Source organism: Aegilops tauschii, chromosome 2 (genome assembly GCF_002575655.3).
Source record: "Aegilops tauschii subsp. strangulata cultivar AL8/78 chromosome 2, Aet v6.0, whole genome shotgun sequence".
Classification (NCBI taxonomy): Eukaryota; Viridiplantae; Streptophyta; class Magnoliopsida; order Poales; family Poaceae; genus Aegilops; species Aegilops tauschii.
Window position 1 is genome coordinate 570,875,144 of NC_053036.3, and position 18,764 is coordinate 570,893,907.

The following is an 18,764-nucleotide window of genomic DNA, read 5'->3' on the forward strand; positions in this document are numbered from 1 at the left end:
ACCAGGGCTGCCACGCTGGGAGGAGGTGCGACGCCTAAGGCGAAGGTGCTGCATAGTTGTGTGCGGCGCCTAACTGTCGTGCGCCACACGGAAGGGTCAGCAGAGTGAATTTTTTTCAAAAGAAGGTCAGTTTGTGATTTGATTTTGCCTTCAGGTCAAATATGTGATTTCTGCCGGGTGGGGTTGTGCCTGCTGCGTGCTCGGTGAATGGATGGGATAGGGCTCCCGTCCAGTCCAGTCCAGTCGAGGCCAGTCCGGCATCGGGACCTCTGTTTGACCACCACCAGCACCATCGTTGCTGCTGAGATTAGAGGAGGAATAATAAAAGTTTGGGGCTTTGGAGTTTGGAGCGTTAAAAGCGCACGCATCTCGAGAAATGCTAGATTTTCATAAGATTATGCTCGCCAGTTGTTAATACTAACCCGTGTCAGCGAGAGATAGTCAGACGGTAATTTTCCTACTCCTACTCCGTGTCAGTGAGAGATGGTAGCACTAATCAGATAACTTTGTGTAATGGGAGAGGGATTATGTTAATCTGTGGAAAGCTGGGCGTACAGAAGAGGATGGACACTTTCCGTGTAGTCATCAAAGGTTGTTGGTAACAAGGAGTACTATTACAAGTACAGCAAACGGCTCTCTGTTTGCGCCAGAATGGGTTTCGACGGTGCGTGTAGTAATTGTAGCAGCAGCAGCCAGCTCTGTGCTCCCACTGCGTCGATGAGACCTTTCTTTGCGGTGGAAGCATGGAGATTTCGAGCGTTCGGAAAGGGAGTTGTCACGGCCAGAGAAACTGAGCGGTGGACTGCTGTCCAGTAGGCGTAACTAAAAAAGGGCAAGACATCACGGCGTGCCTGTTAGATCTCTGCTTACAGTAGCCGAGTCCCCACTGTGTAGCGTAGTGTGTTCTCTTCTCTTCTCCCATCACGCCCACCCCCCTTCTTCCCCCCTCACTCTCCCTCCCCCACTCTCAGCAGCCGCCGCCCAAGCTGAGAGGGCGGGGCACACACAGAGGCACGCATCCGGCCAGCAGACCAGCACGGTGCGAGCAATGGAGTATGAGAGGATTCACAAGCCCCAGGTACGAGCTCAGCTCCATCCAGGCCAGCGCAGCGCCTCGCTTGATCCCCACCCGCCTAATTAGCGCCTGCTCCGTTATGCTTCATTTTACTACATTTTTTTGCCTCGGGTTTTTCCGGGAATATTTCGTTTTCTGGATATGGATGTGCTCCCTCTGCTCCTCGTTTCCAAGTCTAGCATGTTTTGTTGCGTTTTTATACTAGTAGCTTCCCTTTTCTTATCACAAGATCAAAGCCAGTCTCCCTTTTTTTTTTGTTCTAGAGGATTAAAGCTAGTCTCGCTGTCAGGCGTCGGAGCTGGGCAATTTGGGAATAATTTGAGCTTTTTTTTGGAATCTAGGAGTTGGTTAGCGGCTTGTTTATAAACTGTATGTTTGTTCAGTTATCGCTTATTCGGCCAATCTGTTTTGTCAGTGAAAGAGAAGCTAACTATACTAGTTAACGTAAGCCTACTGCTAAATATGCAGAAGAGCTGCCCCTCTGCATAGGCAGTGGAAGTATCCAAGGCCCATTCTGAAGAATTTGGCGTCGGCGCTATTTGTAGTACTACATGCTAAAGTGATGATGATTTCACTACCCCGGTGTCCCAATCAGGAAACAGAAGTGTCAAATGGTCATTCCACTGGCTGTCACTGTCACAAATGTCTAAAAATTTGCATGTCACTAGTACTTCTAATTGCTTGGCACTTGATAGAGCTATAAGCTTCCTACCTAAGTAGAAATATTTTGGGCAGGATATAATAGCAGAGGTCGCTACCATGAATTATAAGACATATGAAAGTTGTAATGCTTCCATAGATAAAGACTAACCTCTTTGGTGTTCATGTAGGCAGGCGCCCTTTCTCCCACAAAGCTGAGGATGAAGCTCCTGGGAGCCCACAACCGCGTGAGGGTCATCAGCAGCAGCTCCTCGCGAACATCGCCTTCAAAGAACGCCGAGCCATCGCTAGCGCACAACAGATTATTAGTATGCGATGTTCTTGACGAAGGTACATATAACGCTAGCCTATTTGTGTCTAACTTACTTGTTCCCCGATCAAGGGAATAACATCTTGCTCTGCTTGCAGTTTCAGACAGCTCCGGTGCCTCCAAATGCCCTGCAGCAGTCAGCAACACCGAAGTTATAGACAAGGATTCAGCAGTAGATGGCTACAAGGTTCAGAAGACGCCCAAGAGTTCAGTTCACCAACCGGCGCCGAGCAACTCAAGCATGATACATCCAGTGCGAACGGTCGAGGAGGACAGCAACGAGTGTGACAGTGGTCTTGACAATGCCAGTACCAGCAGCTTTGAGTTCCATGGAGGCGAGAAGACGGCGGCGCAGAACCCAACGGCGGGGTACTTCTCGAGACAGGCTTCCTCCAAGTGGAACGACGCGGAGAAATGGATTGTGAACAAGCAGACTGTTCAGCAGAACACCACCACCAAGGGCGCATCGCAGAACCAGAGTGCGCACCAGGTGAGTTCCGCTGCGCCCAGGGGCGGTGGCGTTGTGCCCAAACACCACGGCACATTTGCTCGCCCCATTCAGAACATGAAGAGATTCAATCCAGCTTCGTCAGCCTCTCGGAGCATATTAGAGAGGCTGTCTTTCGCTTCGCATCAGCCGAAGCTGGTCAGGCATGCTGATGTCTGTGCAGATCAAGGTTCTAGCGCCATCTCGGACTATCAGAAGGGTCAAGCTGAAACCGATTCAATTGCAATTAAGCCCTGCAATGATACTGAAGGTAGCTTTCTCATTGTTACTTTACAGTTCAATTTTCTGCCTTCGATTTCTGTCAACTGATATGAACTATTGCACACAGCTATTTCTACAGTTCAGGCGGTGTCTGTGAGAGATGTGGGCACAGAAATGACTCCAATACCAAGTCAAGATCCGTCAAGAACAGGAACACCACTTGGGTCTGTGACACCGACTCGCAGCCCTAATTGTTCGATACCATCAACTCCTGTAGGTGGACGATCGTCGGCATCAATAGGAGAAGACAACGCAGATGATGGTCCTTATTTCAACAGAAAAGGTGGCATGAATGAAATGTCAGAGGATGAAATCAGGCTCAAGGCAAGGAAAGAAATCGCTGCCCTAGGTGTACAACTAGGAAAGATGAACATTGCTTCATGGGCTAGTAAAGAGGAGCTAGAATTAGTCTCTGCGACACCGAGCATCGCTGATCTGGAGCGGATGAAGCAGGAATACGCTACTCGTGCTGCAGCATTCGAGGATGCTGAAAATTCTAAACACACGGCACGGTATTATTCCATCAGATGACTATCTGGTACCCTTCGTTGGTTGTTCTACTATTGAGCTATAAAAGGAGATAGAAACATAATGAAATCATGTAAATAGTGGTTTTCTTCATGTTGTCTGAAATGGTATTTTGTTGCTTAGATTCAAGAAGGAAGAGCTGAAGATCGAAGCATGGGAGAGCCGCCAAAGAACAAAAGTTGAATCCGAAATGAAGAGACTAGAGGTGCATTTCCACTATATGAACAAAAACCAGCTGCTTTTGTTTGCACCAACACATACTTTGAACACATATCATACTCTTAAGTAGCCTGTGGCCTAGTAATGACAAATCGTTCAATGGCAGGAACGCGCGGAGAAAATGAGAAGCGAGGCCATGGCGAGGATGGCCGAAAGGCTGGAGCTGGCACGCCGTGTGGCCGAGGAGAAGCGGGCATCAGCCAACGCCAAGATGAACAAGCAAGCAGCAAGGGCAGTTCAGAAGGCCGATCTGATTCGCCAGACAGGACGGATTCCAGGGTCGCGTATCCTATGCTGCGGCTGCTTCTGTGAACCTTAGCACTTGTTTAACTACTAGCCTGTTAAAATATGGTCGTGAGAGGAATCTAATTTCCTCCTATAGTCAGCATTCCCTGGTTTTTTAGTATGCAAAAGGGAATGTCTGGTCTAGGTGATTCAGGTGTACACATTCTTCATTGTCATATAAATAATTTGCTTAGTGTGAGGTGTGCCAAGTTCTTGTTTTTTTTAGAAAAAAGGTTCCTATAAGCTGTTCATCAGTCGGCTAGTAATATGAACAAAAACCATTTCCATGACTGATAGATGCACTCAACCTTTCTTTCTTGTGGTGATGAACCAAGTTACAGGTCAAATTCATGTTTCTGGGATCCTACATAAAGTGGCCCAGCTGCTGCTCTCGTTGGCTGTTCATCTGTCTTGGTTCTGTGCTGCTCACGGGTCTCTTTAGACTGGAGTGTTCACGGGTCCCTGAGAGCAGTGCGTCAGTACAACGCATGACGCACTGAACAGTAAAGCGAATAGCGAACCCCGCCGGTGAAATCAGAGAGATAGCTCATGGCTGTGGAATAGAAGGGGCCAGAAACGGGCATCGGCTGATACAATGTTCGAGGAAAGTACTTCCATCAGTTGGTAAAAACCTGCAAACTATGGACTCGCTACGGTGTCAGCGAGGCTTCCAGAGTGTAGACAGTAGACGTACCTTCAGTCACTCCGCCCGGTAGTCAGTGCTCGGTGGATCTACAGTTGACATTTCATATCGTGCTTCGCCCCTCCATGCCGGACCAAAATCATTGTTTTGACCTTTTAGTCAAAATTTAGGCAATTTGATACCGCTTTAAAAATTTAACATAATCTGGCCTTCGGCGGCTGGGACGTGGTCAAAGCCCGGTCGCTACCCCGGACCACGTTGACGTGGCAAAGTACCTACCGCTAAAGTGACAGGCGGTAGGATGTATACCTTACCGTCAAAGCCATTCTTTCTCCTTGAGAACGAACAGAGAGGTTCGGCTCTTTCTCCCAACTCAATTCCTCCCTAAATCTCCGAGGTTTTCGTGTGTCTGGCCTTCCCTACGTTGGTAGTGGTAATCTCCCCTGATTCCTCCAATTTTTTCCCTTTAAATTCTCGAATTTTGCATGCATTATTTAGCACTAGGTGAAACCCTAGTTTCTTGTTGAATTCGTAGTTCTATGTGATTGCATAGTTCCTTTAGAGCATCTACAGCCGGACTCCTCAAATTGACCGGGCGGGCGTAGGGACCACCGACCGGATAGGAGAGAGAAGCAAAAAGTAACGAAAAGTTGACCCAGCCGGACCACTCAAAGCCTCCTTAAATGTCCAGACTGTCCGGCAGCCCTCATATTCATCTCATATATGGGATGAGTATGAGGAGTGCCCGGGCGTGCCCGGTCAGTGGTCATGCGTCCGCCACATAGGATTCGGCCCCCCATAAAGCATTTTTTTTCTTTTTTTATTATTTCTTTTCTTTCTCTCTCCTTCTCCACCAATCACATGCATGTGACCGGACATACAAGGAAAAAGTGAGGAACATGGCTGCGTGAACGGAAAAATAGGGAGTCAAAACGGACACCCCCGGACGCTGACCGGGCGCGTCCGCAGGCATTTGAGGGACCAAATTTGTTCATTCTGGCTGTAGATGCTCTTAGGTGATAATGATTGACCTTGTGTGTATTAATCATCTATATCCATTGACTTGGATTTGAAGTAGATATTTTTGGTGTTAGACCTAACATAGTAATAATTTTTTGTATGAGTTACAAATTGTTTTGACATATGTGTATATTATTTTGTAATGACAAGTTCAGGTCATGTAAAAGTATAAGATTTCGTTCATGTATGTATATTTAATGATTGTCTCATGATTTGTATCAAATAGTTGATGACTTGAACTTGACAATGCTTACAATAAGGGCCATTGTGGGCGGAATATTGAGAATGGACAGGTAATAAGCAAAATCTTGTTCATGTCACTTTATAGTTTGCAATTCGAAGGTAGTGGTCACAATTTGTGCAATTTTGACAGACGGTACCAACCTTGTGCATGAGGGGCCACACAAAAGCCACCGAGATGCCATGCAACGAACGGTACGTGCCATACTTCGAGAAAGCGGGCTTACTACCCTTTGTCCTCCTGTTCAAGCGTGCCCCGTCGAAGATCAACCATGTTCCCTCATTGCCCTACTAGACCATTGAAGGCCCACACAGTTTTCACCTCCGTTGTGGCGGAATGACGGTCACCCTGGAGAACTTCGCCATGATCACCGCCCTTCCAATCAACGGTGAGCCTCTCACCCAAAATATGGACAACGAGGGTGGCGTGCGTTCATCTCGCAACAAGTATCTTCCCCGGACCATAGTTTACAGCTTTTTTCAAACTGATGAACGTACCTTCCCCGGACCTTGTATTCATCAGTTGTTGCCAGTTGGTCCTTCTATTCCATAGGAGCCATCTATCTCTCTGATTTCACCGACGGGGTTCGCTCTACGCTTTACTGTTCACTGCGTCATGCGTTGTACTGACACACTGCTCTCAGAGACCCGTGAACGCTTAATGTTGGAAATATGCCCTAGAGGCAATAATAAATGGTTATTATTATATTTCTTTGTTCATGGTAATTGTCTATTGTTCATGCTATAATTGTATTGTCCGGAAATCGTAATACATGTGTGAATACATAGACCACAACGTGTCCCTAGTAAGCCTCTAGTTGACTAGCTCGTTGATCAACTGATAGTCATGGTTTCCTGACTATGGGCATTGGATGTCATTGATAACGGGATCACATCATTAGGAGAATGATGTGATGGACAAGACCCAATCCTAAGCATAGCATAAAAGATCGTGTAGTTTCGTTTGCTAGAAGCTTTTCCAATGTCAAGTATCTTTTCCTTAGACCATGAGATCGTGCAACTCCCGGATACCGTAGGAGTGCTTTGGGTGTGCCAAACGTCACAACGTAACTGGGTGACTATAAAGGTGCACTACGGGTATCTCCGAAAGTGCCTGTTGGGTTGGCACGGATCGAGACTGGGATTTGTCACTCCGTGTGACGGAGAGGTATCTCTGGGCCCACTCGGTAATGCATCATCATAATGAGCTCAATGTGACTAAGGCGTTAGTCACGGGATCATGCATTGCGGTACGAGTAAAGAGACTTGCCGGTAACGAGATTGAACAAGGTATTGGGATACCGACGATCGAATCTCGGGCAAGTAACATATCGATTGACAAAGGGAATTGCATACGGGATTGATTGAATCCTCGACATCGTGGTTCATCCGATGAGATCATCGTGGAACATGTGGGAGCCAACATGGGTATCCAGATCCCGCTGTTGGTTATTGACCGGAGAGGCGTCTCGGTCATGTCTGCATGTCTCCCGAACCCGTAGGGTCTACACACTTAAGGTTCGGTGACGCTAGGGTTGTAGAGATATGTGTATGCGGAAACCCGAAAGTTGTTCGGAGTCCCGGATGAGATCCCGGACGTCACGAGGAGTTCCGGAATGGTCCGGAGGTGAAGAATTATATATAGGAAGTCAAGTTTCGGCCACCGGGAAAGTTTCGGGGGTTACCGGTATTGTACCGGGACCACCGGAAGGGTCCGGGGGGTCCACCGGGTGGGGCCACCTATCCCGGAGGGCCCCGTGGGCTGAAGTGGGAAGGGAACCAGCCCCTAGTGGGCTGGGCGCCCCCCCATGGGCCTCCCCCTGCGCCTAGGGTTGGAAACCCTAGGGTGGGGGGGGCGCCCCACTTGCCTTGGGGGGCAAGGCACCCCCCTTGGCCGCCGCCCCCCACCCTAGATGGGTTGTGGCCGGCGCCCCCCCCCCTCCCAGGGGGCCTATATATAGGGGGGGAGGGAGGGCAGCAACACCACAGCCTTGGGCGCCTCCCTCCTCCCCTGCTACACCTCTCTCTCTCGTAGAAGCTCGGCGAAGCCCTGCCGACATCCCGCTACATCCACCACCACGCCGTCGTGCTGCTGGATCTCCATCAACCTCTCCTTCCCCCTTACTGGATCAAGAAGGAGGAGACGTTACTGCACCGTACGTGTGTTGAACGCGGAGGTGCCGTCCGTTCGGCACTCGGTCATCGGTGATTTGAATCACGACGAGTACGACTCCGTCATCCACGTTCATTGGAACGCTTCCGCTCGCGATCTACAAGGGTATGTAGATGCACTCCTTTCCCCTCGTTGCTAGTATACTCCATAGATGCATCTTGGTGAGCGTAGGAAAATTTTAAAATTATGCTACGATTCCCAACAGTGGCATCATGAGCCAGGCCTATGCGTAGTTACTATGCACGAGTAGAACACAAAGAAGTTGTGGGCGTTGATGTTGCCAATTCTTCTTGCCGCTACTAGTCGTTTCTTGTTTCGGCGGCATTGTAGGATGAAGCGGCCCGGACCGACCTTACACGTACGCTTACGTGAGACAGGTTCCACCGACTGACATGCACTAGTTGCATAAGGTGGCTAGCGGGTGTCTGTCTCTCCCACTTTAGTCGGAACGGATTCGATGAAAAGGGTCCTTATGAAGGGTAAATAGAAATTGGCAAATCACGTTGTGGTCATACGTAGGTAAGAAACGTTCTTGCTAGAAACCTACAAACCACGTAAAAACTTGCAACAACAATTAGAGGACGTCTAACTTGTTTTTGCAGCATGTGTTATGTGATGTGATATGGCCAGAAGATGTGATGAATGATATATGTGATGTATGAGATTGATCATATTCTTGTAATAGGAATCACGACTTGCATGTCGATGAGTATGACAACCGGCAGGAGCCATAGGAGTTGTCTTTATTATTTTGTATGACATGCGTGTCATTGAATAACGCCATGTAAATTACTTTACTTTGTTGCTAAACGCGTTAGCCATAGAAGTAGAAGTAATCGTTGGCGTGATGACTTCATGAAGACACGATGATGGAGATCATGATGATGGAGATCATGGTGTCATGCCGGTGACGAAGATGATCATGGTGCCCCGAAGATGGAGATCAAAGGAGCATGATGATATTGGCCATATCATGTCACTATTTGATTGCATGTGATGTTTATCATGTTTTTGCATCTTATTTGCTTAGAATGACGGTAGTAAGTAAGATGATCCCTTATGATAATTTCAAGAAAGTGTTCACCCTAACTGTGCACCATTGCGAAGGTTCGTTGTTTCGAAGCACCACGTGATGATCGGGTGTGATAGATTCTAACGTTTGAATACAACGGGTGTTGACGAGCCTAGCATGTACAGACATGGCCTCGGAACACATGCGAAACACTTAGGTTGACTTGACGAGCCTAGCATGTACAGACATGGCCTCGGAACACGGAGGACCGAAAGGTCGAGCATGAGTCGTATAGAAGATACGATCAACATGGAGATGTTCACCGATCTTGACTAGTCCGTCTCACGTGATGATCGGACACGGCCTAGTTAACTCGGATCATGTTTCACTTAGATGACTAGAGGGATGTCTATCTGAGTGGGAGTTCATTGAGTAATTTGATTAGATGAACTTAATTATCATGAACTTAGTCTTAAATCTTTACACTATGTCTTGTAGATCAAATGGCCAATGTTGTCCTCAATTTCAACGCGTTCCTAGAGAAAACCAAGCTGAAAGATGATGGCAGCAACTATACGGACTGGGTCTGGAACCTGAGGATCATCCTCATAGTAGCCAAGAAAGATTATGTCCTAGAAGCACCGCTAGGTGAAGCACCAATCCCAGAAAACCAAGACGTTATCAACGCTTGGCAGCAGCGTGCTGATGATTACTCCCTCGTTCAGTGCGGCATGCTTTACAGCTTAGAACCGGGTCTCCAAAAGTGTTTTGAGAAACATGGAGCATATGAGATGTTCGAAGAGCTGAAATTAGTTTTTCAAGCTCATGCCCGGGTCGAGAGATATGAAGTCTCCGACAAGTTCTTCAGCTGTAAAATGGAGGAGAATAGTTCTGTAAGTGAGCACATACTCAGAATGTCTGGGTTGCATAACCGCTTGACTCAGCTGGGAGTTAATCTCCCGGATGACGCGGTCATTGACAGAATCCTCCAGTCGCTTCCACCAAGCTACAAGAGCTTTGTGATGAACTTCAATATGCAGGGGATGGAAAAGACCATTCCTGAGATATATTCAATGCTGAAATCAGCGGAGGTGGAGATCTGAAAAGAACATCAAGTGTTGATGGTGAATAAAACCACTAAGTTCAAGAAGGGCAAGGGTAAGAAGAACTTCAAGAAGGACGGCAAAGGAGTTGCCGCGCCCGGTAAGCCAGTTGCCGGGAAGAAGTCAAAGAATGGACCCAAGCCTGAAACTGAGTGCTTTTATTGCAAGGAAAGTGGTCACCGGAAGCGGAACTGCCCCAAATACTTAGCGGACAAGAAGGCCGGCAACACCAAAGGTATATGTGATATACATGTAATTGATGTGTACCTTACCAGTACTCGTAGTAGCTCCTGGGTATTTGATACCGGTGCGGTTGCTCATATTTGTAACTCAAAACAGGAACTACGGAATAAACGGAGACTGGCGAAGGACGAGGTGACGATGCGCGTCGGGAATGGTTCCAAGGTCAATGTGATCGCCGTCGGCACGCTACCTCTGCATCTACCCACGGGATTAGTTTTAAACCTCAATAATTGTTATTTAGTGCCAGCTTTGAGCATGAACATTGTATCTGGATCTCGTTTAATTCGAGATGGCTACTCATTTAAATCCGAGAATAATGGTTGTTCTATTTATTTGAGAGATATGTTTTATGGTCATGCCCCGCTGGTCAATGGTTTATTTTTGATGAATCTCGAACGTGATGTTACACATATTCATAGTGTGAATACCAAAAGATGTAAAGTTGATAACGATAGTCCCACATACTTGTGGCACTGCCGCCTTGGTCACATTGGTGTCAAGCGCATGAAGAAGCTCCATGCAGATGGACTTTTGGAGTCTCTTGATTACGAATCATTTGACACGTGCGAACCATGCCTCATGGGTAAGATGACCAAGACTCCGTTCTCCGGAATAATGGAGCGAGCAACCAACTTATTGGAAATCATACATACCGATGTGTGCGGTCCAATGAGTGTTGAGGCTCGCGGAGGATATCGTTATGTTCTCACTCTCACTGATGATTTAAGTAGATATGGGTATGTCTACCTAATGAAGCACAAGTCTGAAACCTTTGAAAAGTTCAAGGAATTTCAGAGTGAGGTTGAGAATCAACGTGACAGGAAAATAAAATTCTTACGATCAGATCGTGGTGGAGAATATTTAAGTCACGAGTTTGGTACACACTTAAGGAAATGTGGAATAGTTTCACAACTCACGCCGCCTGGAACACCACAGAGAAACGGTGTGTCCGAACGTCGTAATCGCACTCTATTGGATATGGTGCGATCTATGATGTCTCTTACCGATTTACCGCTCTCATTTTGGGGCTATGCTTCAGAGACTGCCGCATTCACTTTAAATAGGGCTCCGTCGAAATCCGTTGAGACGACACCGTATGAATTATGGTTTGGGAAGAAACCTAAGCTGTCGTTTCTAAAAGTTTGGGGATGCGATGCTTATGTCAAGAAACTTCAACCTGAAAAGCTCGAACCCAAGTCGGAAAAATGCGTCTTCATAGGATACCCTAAGGAAACTATTGGGTATACCTTCTACCTCAGATCCGAAGGCAAGATCTTCGTTGCCAAGAACGGGTCCTTTCTAGAGAAGGAGTTTCTCTCGAAAGAATTGAGTGGGAGGAAAGTGGAACTTGATGAGGTGATAGTCACCCCTTCCGAACCGGAAAGTAGCGCAGCGCGGGAAGATGTTCCTGTGGTGCCTACACCGACTGGGGAGGAAGTTAATGATGATGATCATGAAGCTTCGGATCAAGTTACTACTGAACTTCGTAGGTCCACAAGGACACGTTCCTTACCAGAGTGGTACGGCAACCCTGTCCTGGAAATCATGTTGTTAGACAACGGTGAACCTTCGAACTATGAAGAAGCGATGGCGGGCCCGGATTCCGACAAATGGCTAGAAGCCATGAAATCCGAGATAGAATCCATGTATGAAAACGAAGTATGGACTTTGACTGACTTGCCCGATGATCGGCGAGCCATAGAAAACAAATGGATCTTTAAGAAGAAGACAGACGCGGATGGTAATGTGACCATCTATAAGGCTCGACTTGTCGCTAAGGGTTATCGACAAGTTCAAGGGGTTGACTACGATGAGACTTTCTCACCCGTAGCGAAGCTGAAGTCAGTCCGAATCATGTTAGCAATTGCCGCATACTATGATTATGAGATATGGCAGATGGACGTCAAAACGGCATTCCTTAACGGCTTCCTTAAGGAAGAGTTGTATATGATGCAGCCGGAAGGTTTTGTCGATCCTAAGAATCCTAACAAAGTATGCAAGCTCCAGCGCTCAATTTATGGGCTGGTGCAAGCATCTCGGAGTTGGAACATTCGCTTTGATGAGATGATCAAAGCGTTTGGGTTTACACAGACTTATGGAGAAGCCTGTGTTTACAAGAAAGTGAGTGGGAGCTCTGTAGCATTTCTCATATTATATGTGGATGACATATTATTGATGGGAAATGATATAGAATTCTTGGAAAGTATAAAGGCCTATTTGAATAAGTGTTTTTCAATGAAGGACCTTGGAGAAGCTGCTTATATATTAGGCATCAAGATCTATAGAGATAGATCAAGACGCCTCATTGGTCTTTCACAGAGTACATACCTTGACAAGATATTGAAGAAGTTCAATATGGATCAGTCCAAGAAGGGGTTCTTGCCTGTATTGCAAGGTGTGCAGTTGAGCACGGCTCAATGCCCGACCACGGCAGAAGATAGAGAAAATATGAGTGTCATCCCCTATGCCTCGGCCATAGGGTCTATTATGTATGCCATGCTGTGTACCAGACCTGATGTAAACCTTGCCGTAAGTTTGGTAGGAAGATACCAAAGTAATCCCGGCATGGAACACTGACAGCGGTCAAGAATATCCTAAAGTACCTGAAAATGACTAAGGATATGTTTCTCGTTTATGGAGGTGACGAAGAGCTCGTCGTAAAGGGTTACGTCGACGCTAGCTTCGACACAGATCTGGATGACTCGAAGTCACAAACCGGATACGTGTATATTTTGAATGGAGGAGCAGTAAGCTGGTGCAGTTGCAAGCAAAGCGTCGTGGCGGGATCTACATGTGAAGCAGAATACATGGCGGCCTCGGAGGCAGCACAGGAAGCAGTCTGGATGAAGGAGTTCATTACCGACCTAGGGGTGATTCCAATGCGTCGGGCCCGATGACTCTCTTCTGTGACAACACTGGAGCTATTGCCCTTGCGAAGGAGCCCAGGTTTCACAGGAAGACCAGGCATATCAAGCGTCGCTTCAACTCCATTCGTGAAGGTGTTCAAAATGAAGACATAGATATTTGTAAAGTACATACGGACCTGAATGTAGCAGATCCGTTGACTAAACCTCTCCCTAGGGCAAAACATGATCAACACCAGGACGCAATGGGTGTTCGATTCATCACAATGTAACTAGATTATTGACTCTAGTGCAAGTGGGAGACTGTTGGAAATATGCCCTAGAGGCAATAATAAATGGTTATTATTATATTTCTTTGTTCATGGTAATTGTCTATTGTTCATGCTATAATTGTATTGTCCGGAAATCGTAATACATGTGTGAATACATAGACCACAACGTGTCCCTAGTAAGCCTCTAGTTGACTAGCTCGTTGATCAACTGATAGTCATGGTTTCCTGACTATGGGCATTGGATGTCATTGATAACGGGATCACATCATTAGGAGAATGATGTGATGGACAAGACCCAATCCTAAGCATAGCATAAAAGATCGTGTAGTTTCGTTTGCTAGAAGCTTTTCCAATGTCAAGTATCTTTTCCTTAGACCATGAGATCGTGCAACTCCCGGATACCGTAGGAGTGCTTTGGGTGTGCCAAACGTCACAACGTAACTGGGTGACTATAAAGGTGCACTACGGGTATCTCCGAAAGTGCCTGTTGGGTTGGCACGGATCGAGACTGGGATTTGTCACTCCGTGTGACGGAGAGGTATCTCTGGGCCCACTCGGTAATGCATCATCATAATGAGCTCAATGTGACTAAGGCGTTAGTCACGGGATCATGCATTGCGGTACGAGTAAAGAGACTTGCCGGTAACGAGATTGAACAAGGTATTGGGATACCGACGATCGAATCTCGGGCAAGTAACATATCGATTGACAAAGGGAATTGCATACGGGATTGATTGAATCCTCGACATCGTGGTTCATCCGATGAGATCATCGTGGAACATGTGGGAGCCAACATGGGTATCCAGATCCCGCTGTTGGTTATTGACCGGAGAGGCGTCTCGGTCATGTCTGCATGTCTCCCGAACCCGTAGGGTCTACACACTTAAGGTTCGGTGACGCTAGGGTTGTAGAGATATGTGTATGCGGAAACCCAAAAGTTGTTCGGAGTCCCGGATGAGATCCCGGACGTCACGAGGAGTTCCGGAATGGTCCGGAGGTGAAGAATTATATATAGGAAGTCAAGTTTCGGCCACCGGGAAAGTTTCGGGGGTTACCGGTATTGTACCGGGACCACCGGAAGGGTCCGGGGGGTCCACCGGGTGGGGCCACCTATCCCGGAGGGCCCCGTGGGCTGAAGTGGGAAGGGAACCAGCCCCTAGTGGGCTGGGCGCCCCCCCATGGGCCTCCCCCTGCGCCTAGGGTTGGAAACCCTAGGGTGGGGGGGGCGCCCCACTTGCCTTGGGGGGCAAGGCACCCCCCTTGGCCGCCGCCCCCCACCCTAGATGGGTTGTGGCCGGCGCCCCCCCCCCCCCTCCCAGGGGGCCTATATATAGGGGGGAGGGAGGGCAGCAACACCACAGCCTTGGGCGCCTCCCTCCTCCCCTGCTACACCTCTCTCTCTCGTAGAAGCTCGGCGAAGCCCTGCCGACATCCCGCTACATCCACCACCACGCCGTCGTGCTGCTGGATCTCCATCAACCTCTCCTTCCCCCTTACTGGATCAAGAAGGAGGAGACGTTACTGCACCGTACGTGTGTTGAACGCGGAGGTGCCGTCCGTTCGGCACTCGGTCATCGGTGATTTGAATCACGACGAGTACGACTCCGTCATCCACGTTCATTGGAACGCTTCCGCTCGTGATCTACAAGGGTATGTAGATGCACTCCTTTCCCCTCGTTGCTAGTATACTCCATAGATGCATCTTGGTGAGCGTAGGAAAATTTTAAAATTATGCTACGATTCCCAACACTTAAGTCTAAAGAGACCCGTGGGTGGCGTGCGAGGTTACTGATTTCATCGGTGCTTGCTCCCCAATATTGTTGCAGCTGGAAAGGATAATAGGACATCCCATGCCCTCTTCAAATTGCTACTGGCTAACACAAAGGGATGTCCACTAGGGGTCGACGAGGAGACTCTGCAACAATATGCGTGGGCATATTGTGCCATAGTTTCTACTTGCTAATGTCTGTGGCGTGCGAGGGTTACAACTCTCATTGGTTCTTGCTCCCCCTATTGCCGCAAATGGAAAGAAGGGTGTCCTGTTCAAGTGTCTACTTGCTAACAAAGGGGGATGCCTGCGAGGGGTCGACAAGGGGACAAAACAACAATATGCGCGGGCATGTCTGTGGTATCTCTTATCGCAGGTTGTCTTTTCAGACTGCTTAGGGGACATCACCTCGTGGATATGCTGAGATGCTAAGGGGGTGTTTGTTTCCAGGGACTTTTTTGTGTAGGGACTAGAAAAAGTCCCTCTTAGAGACTTTTTTACCAAACGGGGGGACTTTTTAGGGACTAAACTAGGCATTTGGGACTAAATGAAGAAGACTCTCAAGGAGAGTCTTTTTGGGACTTTTTGGGACTTTTCCAATAATGCCCCTCCATGCACCCATTGGCCCGCCACCCCATGGTGTTGTTTGATTGTTATCTTTCTATATACTAGGGGCAACATGGTCATTTAATAACCTCTAGGAAGGGACTAGGGACTTTTTAGTCTCTGGAAACAAACAGGGAGGGACTTTTTAGGGACTAGGGACTTTTTAGTTGGGACTAGAAAAAGTCCTAGGACTAGAGAACCAAACACCACCTAAGTAAAACTTGGGTCTGATGGTCTTGACTTTCGGACCCCTGGCTCGTCTGGACTTTTGGACCCCTAGTTGTACTTAGCGTCCCAAACTCTTAAAAAGTTGAGATACATCCACAAGATAATTAATGTCCCTTGAGCAGCCTGTAAAGACGACATGCGATAAAAGATACCACATATATGCCCACGCATATTGTTGCAGAGTCTCCTCGTCGACTCCTAGTGGACATCCCTTTGTGTTAGCCAGTAGCAATTTGAAGAGGGCATGGGATGTCCTATTATCCTTTCCAGCTGCAACAATATAGGGGAGCAAGCACCGATGAAATCAGTAACCTCGCACGCCACCCATGGGTCTCTTTAGACTTAAGCGTTCACGGGTCTCTGAGAGCAGTGTGTCAGTACAACGCATGACGCAGTGAACAGTAAAGCGTAGAGCGAACCCCGTCGGTGAAATCAGAGAGATAGATGGCTCCTATGGAATAGAAGGACCAACAGGCAACAACTGATGAATACAAGGTCCGGGGAAGGTACGTTCATCAGTTTGAAAAAAGCTGTAAACTATGGTCACGCTTGAAAACTATGGCACGTATATAGGGGAGCCACCCTCGTTGTCCATATCAAATCCAAGTCAATGTATATAGGATTTATCCACACAAAGTAAATCATTACCACCTAAATGAAACTAGGTAATCACATAGAACTAGGGATTCAACAAAAACTAGGGTTTCACCTAGTGCTAAATTGTTAATTCAAAATAAGAGGATTTGAATGGAAAAAAATGGATGGAATCGGAAGAGATTACCTACACCAACGTAGGGGTGCACAGATCCACGAAAACCCGGAGATTTAGGATTTGAAACAACAACACACGCTTATTTGACTTTTTTCCTCTACCAAAAGAAATCAGAGTACATTCTGAATGTCAAGAGATCAAGCTAGATGTACTTGTGTAAGTCCTCTAGAACGAGCGACATAAGAGAATGTTTTTTTCGGTGCATACAAAGTTGGTCCTAAGTGGGATATTGATGCAAATTGTGACGGATTGGAGGAATCAAACCTAAAACTTGAGCAGTTGCATTGGAAAGGCTTACAGGAAAGTTTTCTTAATTTCATAATTGTTGAAACATGTAAACCACCAAGAAAAAAATAAAAAAACTGTGAAAACTAGGATGTGATTGGGAGTAATTTGAACTCTAGAATAAATTGGCTCTTGCGTTTGTTTTTGCTTGGAGGACCTTGGTCATTCATAGTTTGTTATTTGAGCGCGTTTGTACGTCACATGACCCTCGGTTTGTTTATTTGTTTGGTACATTAAAAACTAAATTCGTTTCAGGGTCATCGACCTTCCTCAACCTCCAATCATCATGTCATTTCTGGGTCATCAGCCCGAACCGGCGAGGGTTGTGTTCCACGACATACCATATTGTTTCGGGACCATCAAACCAATTTGGTGTTGGTCAAGTACCTATCCAATCCAAGGTCATTGCCTGAAAGTTGTTGAGGTAACATCCCACCTATCAATCTCTTTCAAAAGAAGTATATACCCCTATTGTTCTTCAATTTCTGCCGCCCAATGCCGATCTTATTTTCTACTACCTTAAATCTTAGCGTAAAACTGCGACACTTATTATAAATCGGAGGGTATACCATCCATCGGCCCTCCTTCCCGCCCCTCAGATTGACTGACACGTGAACTTGACACTCATGATTTCGGACGACTGCCCAAGTTGAGGAACGTGTCCCAGAGCACAAATTGGGGTCGTAAAAAAAATGTCAGACACCAAACTATTCTTTACACCTAGCCTAATAGCCGCAGCACACTGAGCTCTCTCACACACGATACTACTACAAATCTACAATGTTAACAAGTCTAGAACTACAAGTACTCCGACCGAAGCTCGGCCAATGTCCCAATCATGCAGATAAGAGTACTCTGCAGATAATAACCGAAGCACATGCAAATTTTACGTACCGAGACAGGGAAAGCGGCCGCCGAGGCTCCATCGGCAGAGTACGATCGCGCCATGTGCACGAGACTAGGCTAAAGCACGATCACTTTTGTTTTGGCAGACAGCCGGATACTGCTCACCATGTGCGACCGGCTAGGTCACATGCCGCCCTCGCAATTCCGGAGCCGGTGCGTGTCGCCGTCGTTACGATCGATCCGAATGTCGGGCGAGCGAATCAGGGGCCGATCCAAATCGAAAACCTAGCCAAAAAATAACGATGATCGCGGCAAGCAACGGCAAATGCAAATCGGATCGGGTCACATCTACGCGAGCGCGCCCGGGGATCGACGGGGCGGCGAGCGGGATCCGTGGGTTACCTTGATCTCTGAGAGGATGGGTGGCGATTTCGGCGACAGTTTGGCGGAGCTGTCTGGGATTATCTGAAGTATTTAACAAAAAACTACCACAATTCATGGAACCGTGCCTAAAAACTACAACTTTACAAATTTGTGCGAAAAACTATCATTTTTGTTCTAATCTTTACCTAAAAACTATCAAGTCGGAAAAGTGGCCGATTCAGATTGTTTAAGCGCGATTATAACATGCTGGGCCCACCCGTCGGGCTGAAAAAGTCAACCCCGTTACTTTGACCGTTAACATGTGGGGCCCACATGTCAGTTCTTTCTTCTTCCTCCAAAATTCCATACCTTCCTCTAAAATTCCCCATGGAGATCTCCGGTGGCGTTCAATGGAAGACGAATTGAGCTAGCTAGCTCTAATAGCCAGACTCCAATCGACTTGCTAGCTAGCTCCAGTTT

The 18,764-nt window shown here is 47.3% G+C and overlaps 1 protein-coding gene across 1 annotated transcript; it reads left to right on the forward strand.

The window, feature by feature from the left end:
- The first annotated feature begins 771 nt into the window (after nt 1-771).
- LOC109769152 (uncharacterized) lies at nt 772-4,039 on the forward strand. The gene is made up of 6 exons (XM_020327902.4): nt 772-1,078; nt 1,906-2,065; nt 2,144-2,803; nt 2,882-3,326; nt 3,466-3,547; nt 3,668-4,039. Exons 1-6 carry the CDS (start codon nt 1,049-1,051, stop codon nt 3,878-3,880), a joined length of 1,590 nt encoding a protein of 529 aa, XP_020183491.1. The 5' UTR covers nt 772-1,048; the 3' UTR covers nt 3,881-4,039.
- Nucleotides 4,040-18,764: the final 14,725 nt, after the last annotated feature.

Coding starts and splice junctions, on each gene's coding strand:
- LOC109769152 (XM_020327902.4), top strand. CDS start 1,049: ATGGAGTATGAGAGGATTCACAAGCCCCAG. Junction 2,066..2,143: donor ATGCGATGTTCTTGACGAAG/GTACATATAACG, acceptor CTCTGCTTGCAG/TTTCAGACAGCTCCGGTGCC. Junction 2,804..2,881: donor GCCCTGCAATGATACTGAAG/GTAGCTTTCTCA, acceptor TATTGCACACAG/CTATTTCTACAGTTCAGGCG.